Raw genomic sequence first — 21,232 nt, 5'->3', positions numbered from 1 at the left:
GTTTTCATAGAAACATGTTACAACCATACATTCATTCACTCAAAAGGCAGTGATTGAACACCTACACCACGCCAGGCTGTCGGAGAGTCCTGTAGGCACGGGGCATCTAATAGGCAGTCTCTGCTCTCACAAACATTATTACTTAACTCCCTCCTAACAGGCATTATGACCATAAGATCTTACATACTGATGTAGCCATTCTTCTGTTTAGTCTGTTCAAGAAATGAAAACACATTAATTGCCTACATCATGACGGTCCTATCAAGATCAAAGATATGCCTCTGACATATCCTGATATAACATGACAGTCATATCAAGATCAAAGAGAGGTGAAGAATGTGAAACGACATCTCTCCAAAGAATATATACAAATGGCCAATAAGCATCTGAAAAGATGTTTAACAGTACAAGTCATCAGGGAAATGCAAATAAAAGGTGCCACGTCACACTCACTAGATGACAACAAAACCAACCCCCAAAGACAGTAGTAACAAGGGCTGACAAGGAGAGAGAGAGAGAGATCATAACCCCTATACATTGCTGGTGGGCATGGAAAATGGTACAACCACTTTAGAAGGCAACTTGAGTTTCTCAAAATCTTATACACACAGCTACCATTTAATCCAAATATTCAGCTCCTGGGTATATACCCCAAAGAAAGATAATCTCGTCACATAAGACCATCCTATGTCATGTCTCTGTTGGTTAGCCCAATTCTTTTTGATGAAGACATATTTGATCACACCTTCACTTGAAGCGTGATCAAAATTTCTCCCATTGCTTGAGCTTCTCTTCCAAGGGTTTCCAAAGTTAATCTCAAAGGTAACTTTGAGAAAGATCTTTCTTTGCTAGCACTATTCACTGACTGGCTTCTAAAGGAACTGTCAGGAGTGAAGGTTTCATTACTGTGCTTGGGGCTCCCAAACATAAGTGATACCAAAACTGATACTCATTTCTACCACCGCAGTGATAAAATCCAAACTTAAAATAAAACCTCTGGTACGTCTTGTGATCTTGTGATTTACTGCTCCATCTTGGTTTGAATTCTTTCCTCCTCAGGGCAGTATCTCGGATATGCTATCTATCACCACCTTTCAGGACCTCAGATTCAATATTCCCTAATTTGCTTATGAATTTTTACTGGATTTGAGTTCACACCTCATAAACTTTCTGTTTTAATCACTAACCTATATCCCCAGATGATAAGAAAATGTAAATATTTTACCACTTAAAAATGTGCACTTTAATGAAGAATACCGAATGAACCAATGAGTTTTCCTCATTGTTATCCACTGGGCCAGGTCCGTGTGGCGGGCTGAGGAACTGAGGTAAGAAGTTTAATTTCGATGTTTGCATGTGAAGGTGTGTGTGTGTGTGTGTGTGTGTACACATAAGAATTAGAAGAAGCCCCACAAGATGACTACCTTATTTCTGGAAGTCCTAGCTGTTCAGGCCTCACGGAGAAATCTCTCTAGAGAGGGGTTGGAGAACTATTTCCATAAGGGGCCAGAGAACCCATACTTCAGATTTTGTGGGCTGCATACATCTTTACCAAATATTCTTCTTTGTTGACAACCCTTCAGAAACCACTTTCAGCTCACGGGTTGTATCGAGACAGTTTGTTTGCCTGTCTCCACTCCAGAAGACCCCATGGTTACTGGTATGAATGTCATCTCCTTGTAAGTAAACAGCAGCTAATCACACTCCATTTCCTAGTACCATCAAGTTATAATTTTTCCAATCAGCTACTACACCTAACATTGCTCCCCTCCCTGGGCTTTCAAGAAAAAGAAAAAGTGTGAGACTGGCCAATATGAAGCACGAGATTTGAACAACTTTGCTTCTGGGTGTAGGTAGCAAACGTGTTCAACTGGGTAAATACTCTGCAGATACCTGAGTTAGTATGATGCTCCAGAAAAGGAGATGACTCTGTGGCTCCCAATTTCCCTTGCACACCCCCCTTTTCTACACCTACACGTACCCTGGAGTGTTCACATACCCCAGTTTGAGAATGGAGAATTGGTTGGCTTGAGGAACAGGTCAGATTTTCTCACCGAAGAGACAGTTAGAGGAAAATAGAAGGATGTCTACCTATAAAACTGGGTTTTACATTTGGCTTGGAAACATTATTTCATTATTTCATAGGTTCAAATTTCCCAGTGAAAGTAAATTATCCTCAGTTGGGGTGTTTATGATCTATGAAAGGCAAAAACTGCATAATGACTCAGTGGGTTTTTTCATTGCTGCTAGGTTAATTTTTGGTTAATCTCCTATCTGGGAAAATAAAACACACAGCTAGTGCTCTCTTATGATTTGAAGGATCCAAAAAACAACCAAGCTAACCAGAGGGGTGGAAAAGCAAACAATCACTTTGTTGTTTCTGTGAAAGACAGGAGCCCAGAGGTTATGACTTCTAGAATACAGTAACCAGCAACAGCTCTTGAACTTGAACTCCAAAGAGAAGCTACAACAGGTGTGAAGAACAACATAACACTTGCAAGTATGGCTATTATCTTAAAGTAGTCATTCACAACACATTTTCCAGCCCCATGCCCCCACCAAGCAGGACTTGACCCTGATACTGGATCCCACGGAGAATCATGTGGGCCAGGAATCTCTGAAGCTGGATGGGGTTGCTCCCATATGGGTTTTTTCCATCTCTCCAAAGGAGTGACCAATTCCTGCCCCTTTTTCTCAGAATGCCTGGTGTGGAGGTTAGAGACCAATTATACAACTTCAGATCAGATATAAAATTATTTTCCCCAGTACAAACAGTATGGTTTTACCAGATCGGACAGAGGGTGAATCAAAAACATTGTTTCACCTGGTAGACTTGTACTTTTAGAGCAGGAAGTTCCCCTAGAGATCATTCAACTGATTCCCTTTTATGGACCCAAAGAGTTTATGACTTGCCCAAGGTCACAGAGCTTAGTGGCAGAACTGGGACTAGAACCTGGGTCTCTAGACTCCTAGTATAAAGTTCATTTCACTGCACCATACTGCAAGTTAATTTGCTCTGTATGAGGGGGACAGCTGGTGACCCCAGCCGCCGTCAACCTGACCGTCGATCACAAGAGGCTACTGAGAGCTTATGACCGACTCAGTACAATCTGTGGCCACCAGAGAAAAGAAGATAGAGATGAAGCCCAGAGAACATCCCCTGCTGATCTTTGCTTTGACATTCTGTCCTTGCTTATGAAGGAGAATAGCACTGATTGTTGAGGTGTCCAGGTCTAACCAAAGAGCTGAATTTCTGGTAGCTGAATTCATCAAATGAATTAATTTATAAAATTTAAAAATAAATCACTCAACATACAGAAAAATTTTCTATCTTCTGGCTTTAAGGGAAAAAAGTAGTCTTTTAAATATGCCAAATGCTCACTAGTCAGCTACATAAATTATTGTATAAAAGACTATCAACTACAAAGTAACTATTAATTCAATTTTTTTCATAGGTCAGGTTTACATAAAAATCAGGTACATTGGGAACTTCAAAGTTCTTTCAGAGATTATTCAAAATCCAGCCAAAAGGGGCTTTGGGATGAAAAGATTCCTAATGTCTTCAAGTCATAGGTCATTTCTACTGTAGAGGACCGATATAAATACACGTGAAATGAATTTATGGCTTAATAGTCACAGCACATCTGTGACAGACGTGGGGAAACATTTCTCCCAGAAATGTGACTGTGAGATTCTGAAATGATTCTGAAAACCAGAATCTCTGTGAGTTGAGGCACCATTATCTCAACATAATCATGATGAGACTCTCAAGGTGGAGATCTTATATTCAAGATATCTATCCGGAAACGGAGGAAGTATCTTCTCCTTTTGTTGGAACTGTTCTCAAGATTTAGTGTAGCTGCTGCTGAAAATGCCATCAGTCCTGGATCATAAAAACCGAAACGACTTTTCTCTAGTGATTAGATATTCTGAGTACATGAACAAACACCATCATTATTTTTTATGGCCATCTAAAACAGAACTTGGAAAAGCAGCATATTCAATTTAGAAAAAGGACCCAGCTGCAGGAGGACTGTTTTAAGAAAGATTTGCAAAACCTTTCTCACGGTGCCGTGGAGAGAGAAATTTCCTGCGACACTGTATTCGCACCCTGAGGGGCCTCCCTCTATGATGGGCAATTCAGAGAGCTCACAAGTTCCCTGGACTGGAGGAATTCTCCAGGCCTCTCACCAGGTCCTGCTTGTCAAGGTAGAGAGATGGCGGGTGGGTTTTGAGATAAGAAAATAATATAGTCGTTGCAGAAAAAACACACTTAGGAAAAGAAAAGGAAAAAAATCCAAACTTTTCAATGGACATCTAAAAGCTTTACTACATGTCCTGCTGCTTCAAATTAAATGCTTCTCAATGAGGCTTGGGAGCCCCGATGGCTCCAGCCTGGAGCACAGTGGCAGGTGGCCCTCACCGTGCGGCTGTGTTACTTAGCAACCCCATTGGGGGGGCCCCCATGGAGTTGGTCAAACTCCTGCTCCTGGGGAAAGGTTTGGGCTGAAAGCCGCACAGCTGGCAAGACGGCCCAGGTAAAGGAGGAAAGAAGTGCTGAATAGAAATGAGTTAATTGTCTTGCTGCTTCATATAGTTAATATAACCAACATGTCCTTCTCAGATAAAAGCAAACTTCAATTTAAAAAAAAAAAAAAAAGACTGCTTGTGCAGGGACTCCAGGTACCCTCATGCAGAAAGAAATAAGGAAGCTAAAAAAGAAAATTGGAGCAGATTATTTCCCTTCTGGGAAACAGAATATGTACACCTTTTACACATATTGTGTTCAATATGATGACATATGTATATGTGTATCTCTTTCATATTTCAATATAGCCATATTTAAATATTATAATGTATCATGATAAAGAAATTCTGGTTCTGTTTGCTTTTTTTTTTTTTTAAGGAAATTTGCTTTTTTCTAAAGATTTTATTTATTTATTTATTTATTTGTCAGGGAGAGAGAGAGTGCACAGGCAGAGGCAGAGAGAAAAGCAGGCTCCTTTCTGAGTAAGGAGCCCAATGCGGGACTCGATCCCAGGACCCTGGGATCATGACCTGAGCTGAAGGCAGCAGCTTAAACGACGGAGTCACGCAGGCATCCCAGAAATTTGCTTTTTTTAAGAAAGTAAAGATTCTTTATCTGTGACCTATTTGGAATTTGCCTTCACATCAAGTCAAACTACTACCCAAGATGACTATGAGTGTGTGTGGATTATCTATAGATGTGAATGTTTTGTTTTTAATTATTTTGATTTATTTGAAAGAGAGAGAGAGAGATTGCAAGCATGAGTGGGAGAGGGCGAGCAGAGTCCCCACCAAGCAGGGAGGCAGATGTGGGGCTCGATCCCAGGACCCTGAGATCATGACCAGGCCAAAGGCAGATGCTTAACCCACTGAGCCACCCAGGTACCCCTGAATGTTATTCTTAAAAACAACAACAACAACAACAGCTTGACCAAATTTAACAGAAAGGTCTTTCCTGTAATTAAACCTTATGTTGCATTTAGAAATTAGGAGGGACTAGAATGCTGAATTCAACTATATCAGGGCATGAATTAACTTGAAAATTAAGCAATTCCTATCCACAAATATTATAACGATAAGACTACATACCTCCTGAGTTTATTTAAAAAGAAGCTCCTAGTTCAAGAGAGCACATTTTGCCACAGTGTGGGATTTAATTTAACATGTTTCTCTATCTTAAGTCCAACCCAAGCCCTCATCTATTTAAACGGATCTAATATCAACTGTTGTACAATCATGTAGCATCAACCCCATGGGTTGATAATTTTACTGAATAATATTACCGAATAAACTGAAACCTTGCTAACTGTAAGCAAGTCTCCCAATTAATCTTAATAGCACTTTTAGGAAACACAGTCATGATAAATATCTGTAAAGTATCTTTCATTATAATAGTTCTATAAAATAAATTTATAATCATATAGTTAATATTTGTTAGTTGTAAGTTTCTTTATATGACATGCTACTTAAGGATTCATTAAAAGGACAATTACATGAAAAATATAAGAAAAGTATAAAGTGTTTTTTAAAAAATATTTATATGCTCAGAAACCATCTGAAATACATCTCACAGTAAGGTTGCTCCAGCTAAGATTAAAGTTAAAAAACGACTTCAATAATATTTGGGGGGGATTTGAAAGATTGAAGAGATACAATTTTATGAAGATGCTTCACAGATCAGCAGCTTTCCTAACATGTAAGCCAGTAAATTTGCTTTGCAAAAAGTACACGTTGATAAATCTTCTCCGATATGTTTTCTGTCGATTGATATGATAAGATGTATTTTAGTTAAAATTAGGATTGTCTGGAGTTTGGTGAATTTAATTATTTGTAATTACCCAGCTGTTGTCAGCCTGTGGCCATTTTATGACAGTGGTATCTACTATGTGGGTCAGGTTCAACTGTATATCTTCTCAAATGCAGATTTAATGTGCTATTGATGAAACCATTACTAGAACCAAATTAAAGTCTGGGCTGATGTATTGGTCCACAGGGACCTGTGAGACATGAAAGGAGTAATTAGTATTCATTACTTCATACTCCGCAACATTCCAATTATTAATGAACTTCAACTTTTGGACTCTGCTGTATCTATCACAAGCATCTTCTCAGACATTCATTATTAGGAAGAATCAACTAATATTGGTTTTAAAAAGGCCCCGAACACAAACAGAACTAAAATAAACAAAAGCACTATTAATATCAGAAAACTCTGTGAAGGATGTGACTTGCAAAAAAAATGCAAATGATATCCCACCTGTGTGGGAGGACTGAGAGGCAGTGAGGACATGCTGGGTGAACACAGGGTCGCTGCAATCCTTGTGGGTTGTGTCCCCCCACCCCCTTTCCTGGGTTTCAATGCTACCTCTCCTTTACAATGCGAAGGGAAACATCTGCAGCCACAAAGGTAGAGAGAGAACAACATAGACATGTAAAGACGGAAGGGAGCAGGAAAAAAAAATTAAGTAAAATGTTCATTGCTGGACATGAGAATGGGATGTCTGTTAGAAAATTTACAACCACGTAGGTCAGTTTGGGATGTGATCAAGGCAAAGTCAAAGTTTTTCTGTTCCTGTTCTGATACTACAAAAAGGTATCTCTATTATAAAAGCCCAACTGACCTTTTTCCCATCATTTTTCTCTTCCATTGTTTTCTCCTCCTTATTTACTTCACCCAAAGAAAGGAAAATAATTCTTACATTGACCAGTTAAATTTTGCATATCCCCTCCTAGTGTGTGTGTGAATTTTTAAAAAAAAATTTTTTTTTTTTTTTTAGAGTTACATGAAGTTGCAGGGAAGCATTTGCTTTGTTAAACAGACATTTTATCAGGTGGAAATACTATCATTAAAATATCAAACATTATTCCAAAGTACTTTTAAAGCTCTTGTAAACAAAACTAATATCAAAACATGGAGCGTCCTCAACTTTTTCCAATCAAAAATAAGAGGTGGCAAAAAAAAAAAAAAAAAAGAAAGAAAGAAAGAAAAAAAGGATGTAGAATAGTCCCTCCTAGGAAGAGGCGGTTAATAGGACTGAAAACACAGCTTGTCTGTATTCCAGAAAACAGCAGAAGGGCGTGAGTCACTACCTTAGTTCTCTGAAACCCTCCCTAGATCTTCTACACTAGTGGTGAGCATGTGAGTTTGCACCAACACTTTGGAAAACAATCTGGCATTAGGTTTTAAAGCTGATTTGTGCACGCACTCTACAGCCCAACTCTTCTTCTCCAGAATATAAACCTTGAGGACCCCCTTGCCATGTGCACCAGGAGATGCATGTACAAATATGCAAACATTCAGCGTATTCATATGCACAGCACCATGGCCTGTAATAACCGAAATGTCCTTCAATAACTGTATCAGATACATTGAGGAACAGCTCTGATAATGATGATGATGAAAACCAAACAACTGGAGCTAAAAACAAGAATTCAGGGAAATCTTAGATATGGAACAGTAGAAAATTCGAGTCCCTTTATATACATAATGAGGACACCTTTGTAAAGCCCCAACTCAAACAAAAATAAATCAATGTACTTTAAATAAAATTTCGAAATGAGAACAAAGTTTAGGATACTACCTTTGGGAGAGGAGACCCAATGGGGAACGAGAGGAGCACAAATGCAGCTTAAAGAATATTGGTCTTGTTTCTGCTCACAGTTTGAATGGAAGATATATATCTAATTCATTATTAAATTAGAATATATATATTCTAATATTAGAATATATATTCTAATATATATAATAGAAAGAATATATATAATATATATATTATATATATTATATAATATATATATTATTCTAATATTAGAATATATATTCTAATATTAGAATATAAGAATAATATATATATAACATATATATATTAGAATATATTAGAATATTAGAATATTAGAATATATATAATATATATATTATATAAATATATATTATTCTATATTAGAATATATATTCTAATATATAAATAGAATATATATAATATATATATAACATATATATATTATTCTAATATATTCTAATATTAGAATAATATATATATGTTATATATATATTATATATATTCTATTTATATATTAGAATATATATTCTAATATTAGAATATTCTAATTCTAATTCTAATTCTAATTAGAATATTCTAATATTAGAATATATACGTTCTTTTGTGTATTATGTATTTTATATGTACCAGCACTACATAGTACAATTTAAATAACCAAAACTCTCTCCTGTTTTTAGAAGTCAACTTAAAACATCAACGGCTAGGACTGATTCCCTGTTTACACATCCCCCATCCAAAAAAACAATGTTTTACTTCAGGATCTCTGGCTTAGCCTCTGATTCAAGCTCCCAATCACCCACATACTGTCCTTCTCACTGGTTCAAGATTTGAAGTAAATAAAATAAAAGACTACCTATTTTTGCTATGTTGTATTGTTTTTTTCATCACCAGGTAAGAAAACATAAACAGAAAAAAATGGCCTACACGACTTAATCCAATTCACCAAACTAGAGGGCAGTGAGCCAAGACTTGAACCGAATTTCATCTTCCTTCTTCTACTCCAGTGCTAACTTCTAACAACCACGTGCTAGCGCGTAAGCCCCAACCCAGAACTTGAAGTCTCCCTTGAAAACAAATGCTCACGCAGCTAGTTCCAGACCATGGACTGATCATTGTATTTACTTTCCCTCCCATGCCAAGTCCTATGGAAAAGATGAGAAAATATACGTTAAAAGAATAAATTCAACATCATGTTGGAAAGAGAACAATGAGTGGAAGCAAAAAAAAATAAAAATGAGGAATGAAAGAAATTGATGATAAATATCATGGAAATCATTAGCAAAAGTTACCAATAAACAATCTTAGAAGACTAATAAACATATCCTTATTAACAATCAAGGAAATATGAAACAAAGCAGCAATGAGATAAGGATTCTGTTATCTGATGTTACTATTGGCACTCACTCACGATGCCTTATTTCCTATGCTCTGTGATTTTTTGCCCATGAACTCATATACCTTGGAATTATAACCTGTACAATCCTCTGAAATCTGGGTTTATGTACATAATTACAGACAGGACTTTTGTTTGTGTCTGTCTGTCAAGTACACTGGGGTGGGACCAATCCAGTCCTGCTTAAAAATAAGTTATTGGCTTGAGGTTTTTAGGTCATCTAAGTAAAAATCTGTCTTAAACATTTTTGAGAGAGACAGTTTCTGATTAGGAATTCTCAGGGGACATTTTCCCACTTCCTCTCAGTGCCAAGGTACAGAGAGAAAAGCACTCCTTACTGCAGGGCTGGGTTTTGTTTAGTTTTTGACAAATTTACCCTTAAATTGAAGGGATGGCCCTCTTGAGGCACAGCAATCTCTAGTCAGACTTCACACCTTCAACGGACTTGGTCCAGGCTCTAGGCGTCCATCACAACAGAAATCCACGGTCATCAGGTTTTAGCAGAAACCTCAAGAAGAAAATCAGCTTTGGTGTTCCTTGTCTATCCAATTCCCACTTTTTGGTTGCACTTTGTCAACCAAGTGCCAGAAGGTGTGACTATTTTACCATATTTTGTTGTTTTTCAGCACTCACACATCTAATCTGCCATAATGCCCGAAATAAGTCTATGTTTTGATTATTTTTACTTTGGTTAACCATCTTTCTAAAGACATAGATGTTTCTTATCCATGGAGAACTTGCAATTTAATACAGATACAGCACTGGAAAAAAAAATCCTAAGAGGGACAGATAAAGGCAGGATGTCACAGTGGCCCAGTACAGAACGGACTGTGAGTGGGAAGCAATGAAAGTGGAAACGTAAAATTCCCATTTAATTAATTAAATAGCAGTTGAACTCTGAATTAAGTGAATTTGGGATCTGTAGAAAGACAAGGTAAGTAAAATAGCATATCATAGGAGGGGGCAATTAATCTGTGTGAATGAAGGGAATAAGAAGTATCAAACAGGTAAAGCATTTCAAGGCCTCAGAGAAGAGCTTCATTTCAATTTAATGTAATAGGCAACAGAGAATTCTTAACAGATTCTTCAACAGACCAGCAATGGAAACAATATTAGGGTAAGATTATTTTAACCCCTCTCTGGGTTGGAGAGGAATGAGCAGAGTGAGAATGTAAAGACGTTACTTCATTCAGCGTAAAGAAATGAAAGGTCTGAACTATACTGTAAGATGTAGATAAAAAGAAAGAAAGAAAGAAAGAAAGAAAGAAACATGAATTCCAAAACACTGATGAGAAAATAAACAAGGTTTAGGGGAAAAAAAAGAGTAGGGAGAGGTATGATGTCCAAGTGGCACTCACAGGAATTCTACTGAAAGAAGGTAGTGCCTATTTATTTGGAAAAACTTAAGAAACTATGTTTCCACCTATGTATTAAACTTTATATGATCATAGGACATTCAAGACGACATTTAGCTTTTCTCATCTGTGAAGTGATTGTGACCTCTGATCTTCTGACTGGAAAAGATGCGCTCAAATAAATCACACCTACAGGGGCTCCTGGGTGGCTCAGGGTTAAGTGTCTGACTCTTGGTTTCAGCTCAGGTCATGATTTCATAGGTCTTGGGATCAAGCCCGTATCAACCTCCTCTCTCAGTGTGGAGTCGGCTTCAAGATTCTTTCCCTCTGCCCCTCCCCCTGCTCACATACACGTGTGCGCTCTCTCAAAAATAAATACATCTTCAAAAAAAAAAAAAAATCACATCTACTAAGCTGGTTTAACTACCTCTCCATGTACATATTCCCCAAGATCTCCTTATCAAGCTCCATACTCACATGCCCACTGGCTTCTTAGACTTCCTTTCTGAGAATCTTAAAGTAGGACCTTCATCTTTGAAAGTCTAATAAAAGAAACCATTACCTCTTTCCCTACACTTACTCCTATTGCTGTACCACAACTCCCCATAAGTCACACCATCATTTAACCTGGCAGAAGACTGGAAATCACACTTGAACCTTCCGTTTTTTCCCTACCAACAAAATCCCATTAAAAACCACGAACTGATAAAATTAACTCCTTGAGGGATGCCTGGGTGGCTCAGTCGTTAAGCATCTGACTTCAGCTCAGGTCATGATCCCAGGGTCCTAGGATCAAGGCCTGCGCTGGGATCCCTGATCAGTGGGGAGTCCGCTTCTCCTTTTGCCTGCCACTCCCCCTGATTGTGCGCTCTCTTGCTCTTGCTCTCTTTCTGGCAAGGAAATAAATAGAATCTTAAAAAAGAAAAAAGAAATTAACTCCTTGAGAATTCTTTCATTTGTCCTCTCCTGCTTTTCTAGTATCACTGCCTTATTTAGGGTCGTATCATGCCTCCACGGGATGACTGCCATTGTTTGCTAATTAGATCCTGGCCCTATGGGTTCTGGTCCATTTCCCTTCAATCAATACTTTACAACACTGGGGTGCCTGGATAGCTGTGTTAAGCCTCTGCCTTCAGCTCAGGTCATGATCCAAGAGTCCTGGGATCGAGCCCTGCAGCCCGTTCCTTGCTCAGTGGGGAGCCTGCTTCTCCCTCTCCCACTCCCCTTGCTGTTCTCCCTCTCTAGCTGTCAAATAAATAAATAGAATCTTTAAAAAAAAATATGATGCCAGCAGCATGCCCTTTCAGAAATAAATCTGACTATATTCCTCCCAGCATGCTTATGAGTCTTCACTAGCTTCCCCACTGACCTTCTCATGATTCTCAAGTGAAAATATGGAGACTCCATACTCCAGAAAGTATGGAGACTTCATACTTTGGATCTGCAGGCCCCAGTACAGTGCCTGGTCAACAGTACTCAGAGAAGGTCCTTTGGATAAGGACCACTGCTCTTGTCAGCTAATGTTACTGAGAAGAATGGGCCCCTTTAGTGTGTTTGGGGAAAAGAAAAAAAATTATCAACCTATAGAAAAAGGGCCAATTTAGAAGTGATCTGTGGGTACCCAGGACCTTCACACTCTGGAGGTCCTGCCCATCTCTCAGGCTTCCCTTCACCCCTTTATGCCTTCCGACCCAAGACTCTCCACTGATGTGGATCCCATTTGCAGTCCTGCCCAAAGCTGTGAGGCTGTTCTGTGTTCCGCTACTTGGTTTTAGTTCTCTCATTCCAAAATTCCCCTCTCCCACTTGTCTGTCTGACAAAGGCCCACTCATCTTCCTAGACTCATATTAAATGTCAATGTAATCTCATGTCATTTTTTCCACAAAGTCATTCCAAGTCTCCACTCTGGCAATGATGAACCCCTGCCATGAATACTTCTATCGTCACACCAACAGCACGGTATTTCTTCTGTTTCCTATGGAAATGGAGCTTCCTTAAAAGATGGCTCTCTCCCCTATCATACTTTGGATCTGCAGGCCCCAGTACAGTGCCTGGTCAACAGTGCTCAGAGAAGTTTTATTAGTGGCTGATACAGTATGTAAGGAGTCCACCAGCACTCAGATTCTCTGGAAAAAGATACTAAAAAATCTGCAAGGAGAGAGGGAAGGGGGAAAAACTGGAGATACAGATAAGAATTTACACTCAAGTAAGTCATCGTCCCCACATGTGAGGGTTTAGGAACTAGGATTATTAACGTAATAACTACATGTGGTAAACACCATTTGTTATATTCTTATGTATCATTCTAAATTCTCTTGGTCTTTAAAAAAATGCTGGAATGATAAGATCAGTTCCATAAAACCTAATAAAGAGTACATATTCAGGAAATAACATAATTTGGAATAAGATATTCTAGACTGTGATAAAGCCTTGATGCTCTACATAAAATAATTTGTTTCTGAAATATAAGACTTCTGGGATTCACAATAATAAGAAACTATAGCCAGTCTGAAGAAAAACTGTGACTCAAATTTTTTAGTCCCTGGAAAATTTAAATTTATATGTATATAATACATCTGTGCATATACATGTATAATATATAATATACATATAAAAATTTAAAATTTACATATAAAATATATTGTATATTTTATTTATATTCATTATATACTACTTATATATGTAATATACTATTTATGTAATACATAAAATTATATATTTATATTTATTATATTTATATTATGTATTACTTATATATTAAAATACATATATAATATGTAAAATATAAAGAAAATATGAATTTATATTATTTTATGTATTACATATTTTATATTTGTTTTATTACGTATATTTTATGTATATTTATTATATATTCTTATATATTTAAATACATATATAATATATAAAAAGAAATAAAAAATAAAATCATATTATATATTTATAATGTATTTAATAATATAATTAGAGAAAGAGAGAGGGAGAATGAGAGGGAGAGAGAGAAAATCATTAAATTTCTTATACCTAAATTGTGTTATTAAAGGTCCAAGTTTAAAAGAAGAAGGTCCGAGTTAAAGCTAGAGAATGTGTATTTCACAAACAAAAAATTTTAGGTCTTTACTAATAGAGCCAAAATCTTAATAACGAAGATTTCACTTCAGTGACATTCAAGATTCTACACTGTATTTTTAACACATCAGACGCAGCTACAATTATATTTATGTCAGAGTTGCAGCTTGTCAAGTAGCTTATTAAATTTTTCTAAATGCTTGGCTGGGTAAATTTTGGCTTATTAAACAATTATAAGTTGTCAGTCACTGTAAATGGATTTACTTGTATAATAAATACTCGACTAATCCGTTAGGGACTATTTAAAAAACAGAAGTTAGTTATCCTTAAGTAGACCTATTTTCACTTAAAACTGACAGGAATAAACTGGTGATAGAAAGGAGACTGTTAACTTTGAGGCAGAGACTGGGTGTCAAAGAAGGGTGGGGGAGAAATTTTGAAATCATAGCTCTCTGAAGGAAAAAAAAAACAACACATAAGAAGAGAAGGAAGCCCAGTGAATTGTCTAGGGAGTGTCGGTTTCCTGCATGAAGGGGCACAGAGAGCATATGGAATGCCACCACTCCCATGAGCCCGCGAAGACCCGGTCAGAGACATGCTGGCTGCATGTGACTTTTCACACATTTATAGACCGTGCTATGATGACTCCTTGCAGATGGCTTCCCTGCCTCTGGGACAATGTCCTGGACAGTCAGGTGTCCAGGGGAATGGCAGCTATCTCGAACATCACACAGAGCTCACAGGGCATGTTCTCAAGTTGTTGGTGGCACCTCTGCCAGTATGGGAATGATTTTAAGGGCCCACTAATGAATTTTTTCAAATTACGTATTTTCCACATATTGTAAGTGTATTAGAAAAAAGAGAACTAGCCCAGTAAACCCCTCATTTTGTGGATGTCCTTACTTTGGATGAAGCTGAGTTAAACCAAAAACAGTGAGTGGACTTAGAAGTGTCCTTTGGAAAAACATTAAGTAAATAAGGATAGAGAAGACAGGCAGTTTAGGTAAACACACTAAAGGTGTTTTGCAAAGTCTCAAGCTTCTATGGTATGAACTGATCAAGCAGCAACTACTTGCAGATTTGTGACAATGCATTTTTTTTTGGTTTATAAATCAGGGAATGGATAACTTGAGTCTAAATCTACCGATGACATCGTCTTCAAATCTAGATCATGTTGAGGTTGCTTCTTAGAATTGAGGTGCCACAGAATGGAAACTCAGAAACATCACTAACAAGATTCCAATGGACTGTGCTGATTTTGAGGCTAACAGAAGCTGCTAAGTGTATTCATATGTAGCACAAAATTAGAGGTGAAAAATTCAAGAAAACTTACTTTCCTTTTCTAATGGTGTTTCTGCCAAGCAGGGGACCAAGCACTGGATCTAGTGTTTCCTCCAGATTTTCAACTAGGATGACATCTCCAAAGGCCAAAGCAGTTTCAATGGCATTCAAAAACCTGAAAATTCAATCAGAATTGAGATAATAGCATGTAAATAAGCACAGGAAAAATGTCCAAAATTATTTATATTAAATTATATTTGATTTAATGTAGATTTTTAAAAATGAGACAGACTAACTTAGAGAAAACTGTTTCATAAAGTATTCAACTAGATTACACAGAAATTCATGATTAGATTTTAGGATGAATTACACAGTGATATTTTCCAAGTGAAATTCAACAGTATGAGTAAGTCCATGTGTAAATTAGTTCTTTTGACAATAACCATGGTTGAGACAAATGTAACTTACCCAAACACCATAAATTTAAATTCATTTAATAGGTCCCTTTTTCGAGGGGGAAAAAAAATCCAAAATATATTAAATGCCTGGTAGTTTAGTCAAGCATTGATTTTTTTTTTTAAACCTTTAAGTTCTGTCTTGGCAAGTGGTAAATTATCACTATATTTCATCCTCCCTCTCCAAACATAGGCTCTCCCCCTCAAAAATAATTTCTTCAAGTTTTCAGATAAGCAAGGAGTACATTTATCTGCACAACGGCAGAAATTCCTTATTTCGTTTTCTATGTGAAAAGATGATGAAAGGGTCAAATCAAATACCAGTAAGTCTAAATTATTCAATATTAACTGAAGACCAACTTCATCCAAGACAAATTTATCAAACAGTAATGTCATGAGGCGCCAATGACAGAAAGTCTCAGAATAGATTCAGTCCTCCAAGGCAATATACAAAACTTGACTAGGAAATTCTCTTCAGGCAGCGTTGGGGTTGTAGGCACCCTAAAATCCTACAACACGCCAGGTGTATGTTTGGGAATAGATTTCTCACCCACTGACCATTGCTGTGTTGCCACATGCCAAATGTCCTCAGGGAAAATGGTCCATCCTGTTCCATTCTTGGCCTCAGGAAACCCACCTATCTTTCTACTCTGGTGCAGGGTTTGTTCTCACCTTCAGCTTAATTTCATCTTCAGGTAAGTGGATGCCCACCTAACAGAGAGGCCCTATGTACAAAGATACTTTATGTGAAGCGTGAGCAAGCAGATAAACAATACTGCCCCCTTTCACAGTAGCAGAGAGGGCAGGCAACACTGGGACTTGGCAAAAATCAGACCCATTTCATGGCCGTTCAACAAAAATCCAATCCTGCTGATTTCACGTACCCTTTCTGGCCCAAATGTGTGACCTTCAGGTCTGCTCCGTACTTATTCTTGATCCACTTAATTCCCTGCTGCTGGGGATCGATCATCAGGGGCCAGCGCTCACAATGTGTCAGGATAGTGGCGTTTTCTTTCGACATTCTGTCACTGGGCAGCCCCTCATTATTCCAGGTGGCAATGGTAGCGTCGTCTGTCAACATGGCAACCAAGTCCAGGCCTTCGGTTATAGGGATGGAAACCTTGAGAATCAGAGTTGAATGCAGTCAACTGCCAGGGTAGGAGAGAAAAGACTCCATGCGACAGACAAGGAAACGAGAGATGAAAGCCAAGACAACAACACCTGCCAATTCTCTCTGGGCTCTTGGAAGCCAAATGCAGCTCTTGCTGTGGAACACAATTTGACCCTATAGACACGGTACTGACCATTCTGAAATCTGTCAAATTCAATATTCAACATGTGGTTTATTATTGCATCTGACTTCAAGAGAAAGAAACATGGCCCTAGGAGACATTGGCTGTTCCCCCAAGGGGAGGGAGGCTTAGACAACAGAAAGAACCACAGGAGAACAGAAATGTACTTGCTCTGGGGGTCATCATCCCACATGAGCAAGGCTCAAACACAGTATCTTGCTCAGGCAATTCATCCTGTAGCACAGGCCAACATTACCAAGAGATGACTTCTCTTCTGTGGGCAGGTCGACAGGATGTATTCTCTGCCCTGGGGCTGAGATGGCAGCCTCATGTATCTAGCATGAGGGAGTTTGGGAGGGGAGGGGAGGGGCTGAGGGCAGCGGAAGAGAAGCAAACTCCCTGCTGAGTGCAGAGTCCTGCAGAGGCCGCGGGGAGTGGGGAGGGGTGTTGATCTCACAACCCTAAGATCATGACCTGACCTCAAATTATAAGTTAGATGCTCAGAACTGACTGAGCCACCCAGGTGTCCCCAACATCTGTTTAAAGAATAAGGATCATTCTTTACAAAAGTGGACTTTACAAAAATACACAAGACTATAGAAGGGAATTTATTAAAGAATTTCTTCAATCAGTCATCCAACACCAAATATTTATGGAGCACCTCCTATGTACTAAACCCCATGTGGTGGCTGGGTGAGGGGCTAACATGGAAACATGCCTTCAGTAGAGAAGGCAGTAAGACCCCTACATAGAATGGGCCAGGGGCAGGGGGTGGGTGGCTGGGGTGTAGCAGCAGTCGGAATCAAGACTTACTGGTTGGCCAGGGATCTGCAGCAAAGAAAATGGCGGCAGGATTCTTACAGTAGAGCTGTGATGCAATTCATGTCACTATCTCTAGAGAAGGTGGCACAATAGTCCTACTGTCTCTGACCACAATGTTATCTTAGCAATAAACTCCATCTCCTACCAACAAGCCTTGGGACTGACACACAGTTTTCTCAAAGACACGAGAAAATCGCTATCTTTTAGAACAAGCATCCTTCTATTAGCAAGGAGTCTGCAGCTTTAACTTCCTAACTTTGACTTAAGGGAAACAACTTGTAACAACCAGAGGCTTTAAATAACTTGAATTTCTGATGCTCCAAGGAATAGGAAACAGTACACATGTAGATCTTGTGTCCAAATTCCACAGTTTGAATTGCTTAAGCACCTACTGGGCACACAGTTGAGTGCAGGGGATCAAAGAGAACCTTCCATCTCCCTTTTTAAATGATCATTTTCATCTACTAGGGGAAAGAGAGCAGGTAGCTCACACCAAAGAAGATCCTGACTGCTGTGTGAGACTTTGACACTGAAATTTTTAGACACAAATTTCAGGATATTTTCTTGATAGCACTGTGTTCAGATAGTTGCAGGAATACATCAAGAGATTTTTTTATTGGAATTTTTTTTTTTTTAGATATTTATATCATAGGAATCATTCTCACAATCAACTTTAACCTAGGCTTAGGCAGGGGAAAATAAACTTCAAGTTATAGGGGTAGGCAGTGTATTGCTGAGTGAAAAAAGTCAGTCAGAGAAGGATAAATACCATATGATTTCACTCCTACGTGGAATTTAAGAAATAAAACAAATGAACAAAGGGAAAAAAAGCAAGCCGAAAGAAAGAAAGAAAGAAAGGAAGGAAGGAACTCTTCAATACAGAGAACCAACTGATAGTTACTGGAGGGGAAGTGGGGGGATGAGTGAAATAGGTGAGGGGGTTAAAGAGCACAGTCATCGTGATGAGCACTGGGTATGTATAGAATGGTTGAATCACTACGCGGACACCAGAAACTAATCACACTGTACACCAATTACACTGGATTACAGTAAAACCACCATGAGGCTGCTGAATTAAAACAATGAAATAAAACACATTTCTTTGAAAAAGACAGTGACAAAACTACTATTTATAAGGCTTTAAGTGTTTATAAAAGTTATCACATACATTCACTCTTTTCAAGGTCTCATTTAACTTAGAGGAGTTCTGGCAAGTAGACCTCTTTGGTTGTCTGTTTTTGCTTGGGACACTGAGGCGTAAAGAGGCTAAGAGCGCTAACGACTCCATGTTTTGTTCTGTCTGTTAACTGCTAGGTCAGACTGATGAGCAGATTGTAAATGCCTCCATCAACATGTCCAGGTCTCTGTGGCATGTGCCAGAGGATAACAGCTCTGGGTGGAAACAATTCTGGGTAACATTTTTCTTAGACCCACAGGCCATGTATGACTATTACCCCTGTCTTGTTGGGTCACTGCTCTCTGAGCTACTCTTTGGAAGAAAGCAATTTTGAGTAACAGTTTAATTTGGACCCTCCAGGCCACATATGCCCACTGTCCCTGTCCTTTCAGTCCCTGCTATGCTGCTCTGGTTCTTCCCCATCCATTCTCCAGACTCACGCTCCTGACGCTGCACATTCTGACAACCCTTCCCACAGGCCCTTTAGTAGCCTGATCCCATTTGGACCAAATTACCTTGCTCCCACTACCCACTCATTTTCACCAAAATACCAGCTCTCACCTAAGGCAGTGGTTCTCAACCCCACGCTGCATTTTAGAATGTGCCAGAGCTTTCAAATGCTGCCAACGTGTAGTCTCCCATCTCTAATGACTCAACTTTAACCAACATCACTATATTTTGTAAGTTCACACCCACATAATCTCAGCATGAGGCTGGGGGGCCAGAATGGCTTCCCTTAGGTCTTACTTCACTTCAGGGCTTTCTCAAGTAGACTGTTTTCTTAATACTCTCAGACTCAACACATGTGTAGGAAAATAGTTGTCATTCTTCTTACTTCCCTACAGGTCATTCCAAGACCACTGCTCCCAATCTTTAATAAAAAATGCCACCTCTGAGGCTCATGGAGTCTAGATAAACAATCTTCTGTGTGTCTCCTCATATTAATTATTAAGGACGTAGCTACTAGTCTTTCTCGCCTTTCTAAGTTTTGCTATCAATCTGTGACAACATCAATTCCCATACAGATGATGAATCTAATCTCTGGCCTTGACATCCTTTATCCTTTTCTGGACAAAAAGGCGGAGGGAGAGGAAAGTAATAGGACCACCGAGAAGGATGACACCATATCCCCATCCCTGGATTCTCCACACGCTCCACCTCCAATGAGCGTGACATGTTTCTGATCAGGTGTTACCCTATCTCCTTCCTTAGATGACAACCGCTGTCCCAGACCTTGTAATAATCTGAAATCATTTCACTGAAATCTAAATGTCTAATCCCCACTTGATTAAACATGACTGTCTATATCTCTCACCTTTAAACACAATACTTACTCTAACCAACGGTACTAAGATACTTAGTCTCTTACCTACCATATATTTTTTTATTACAGTAAAATCTTTATAACACAAAATTTGCCATTTTAACCATTTTTCTGTGTCCAGTTCAGTGGCAGTAAGTACATTCACACTGCCGTACAACCATCCTAACCATTCCTCTCCACAAATTTTCCATCTTCCCAAACTGAAACTCCATGCCCATCAACTGGTAACTCCCCAGCCCCCTCTTCCCACAGCTCTGGGTGACTGCCATTGTCCTTTCTGTCTCTATGAATCTGACTACTTTAGATACTTCATGTAAATAGAATCATACAATCCTTGCCCTTTCATGACTGGTTTATTTCACTCAGCATACTGTCTACAAGGTTCCTCCATGTTGTAGCGTGTGACAGAAGTTCCTTCCTCACACTGAATAATAATCCATTGTCTGTATACACCATCTTTTGTTTATCCAGGGATTGCTTCTACCTTTTGGCTACTGTGAATCACGCTGCTATGAACAAATACTCAAGTATTTGAGTCCTTGCTTTAACTTCTTTGGGCATATACCCATAAGCAGAATTGTTGAATCATGTGGTAATTCTGTATTTAATTTTTTGAAAAACTCTATCATATTCTTAACCACACATTTCTGGCTACACCCGCATCTCCTCCAGCCTCATTAGCACCTTCCATCCCTTAACTGTTCCTCTGCCTGCCCCATGACCTTCTCTGCCTTCGTTTCCTTCTGGCTTATCTGTCCTGGCTGGATTCAACATCTTTTGTCCTTTCTTTTTCCTCTTACACTTATTGCTGATGAAAGCTTTATTACTGTGACTATGCATTTATCTTTTCCAAACTCATCTTTGGTTTCTTTAAGCTGCTTGGCAACAATTAACATCTACCCTCCTGTTGCCCTCAACAGGCATTTTTGATGTTTTCACTCCCCTCACGCATGTTCTCCTGGTGCCAGCTTGCTCATCTT

General features: G+C 38.7%; 1 protein-coding gene across 2 annotated transcripts in view; it reads right to left on the bottom strand.

The window, feature by feature from the left end:
- Positions 1–21,232, bottom strand: part of DNAH11 (dynein axonemal heavy chain 11) — a 321,410-nt gene that overhangs the window by 56,082 nt on the left and 244,096 nt on the right. For both annotated transcript variants that reach the window (XM_013051673.2, XM_045062769.1), the window contains 2 exons: positions 16,522–16,757; positions 15,235–15,357 (listed from right to left, as the gene is read on the bottom strand). In XM_013051673.2, the coding sequence (XP_012907127.1) occupies positions 15,235–15,357; positions 16,522–16,757 (359 nt within the window). The remainder of the gene's footprint in view (positions 1–15,234; positions 15,358–16,521; positions 16,758–21,232) is intronic.

This window comes from Mustela putorius, unplaced genomic scaffold (assembly GCF_011764305.1).
Source record: "Mustela putorius furo isolate JIRA1106 unplaced genomic scaffold, ASM1176430v1.1 tig00003845_pilon_pilon_pilon, whole genome shotgun sequence".
NCBI classification, from domain to species: domain Eukaryota; kingdom Metazoa; phylum Chordata; class Mammalia; order Carnivora; family Mustelidae; genus Mustela; species Mustela putorius.
The sequence above is the reverse complement of the archived record's forward strand: the minus strand, read 5'-3'. Positions and strand labels throughout refer to the sequence as shown.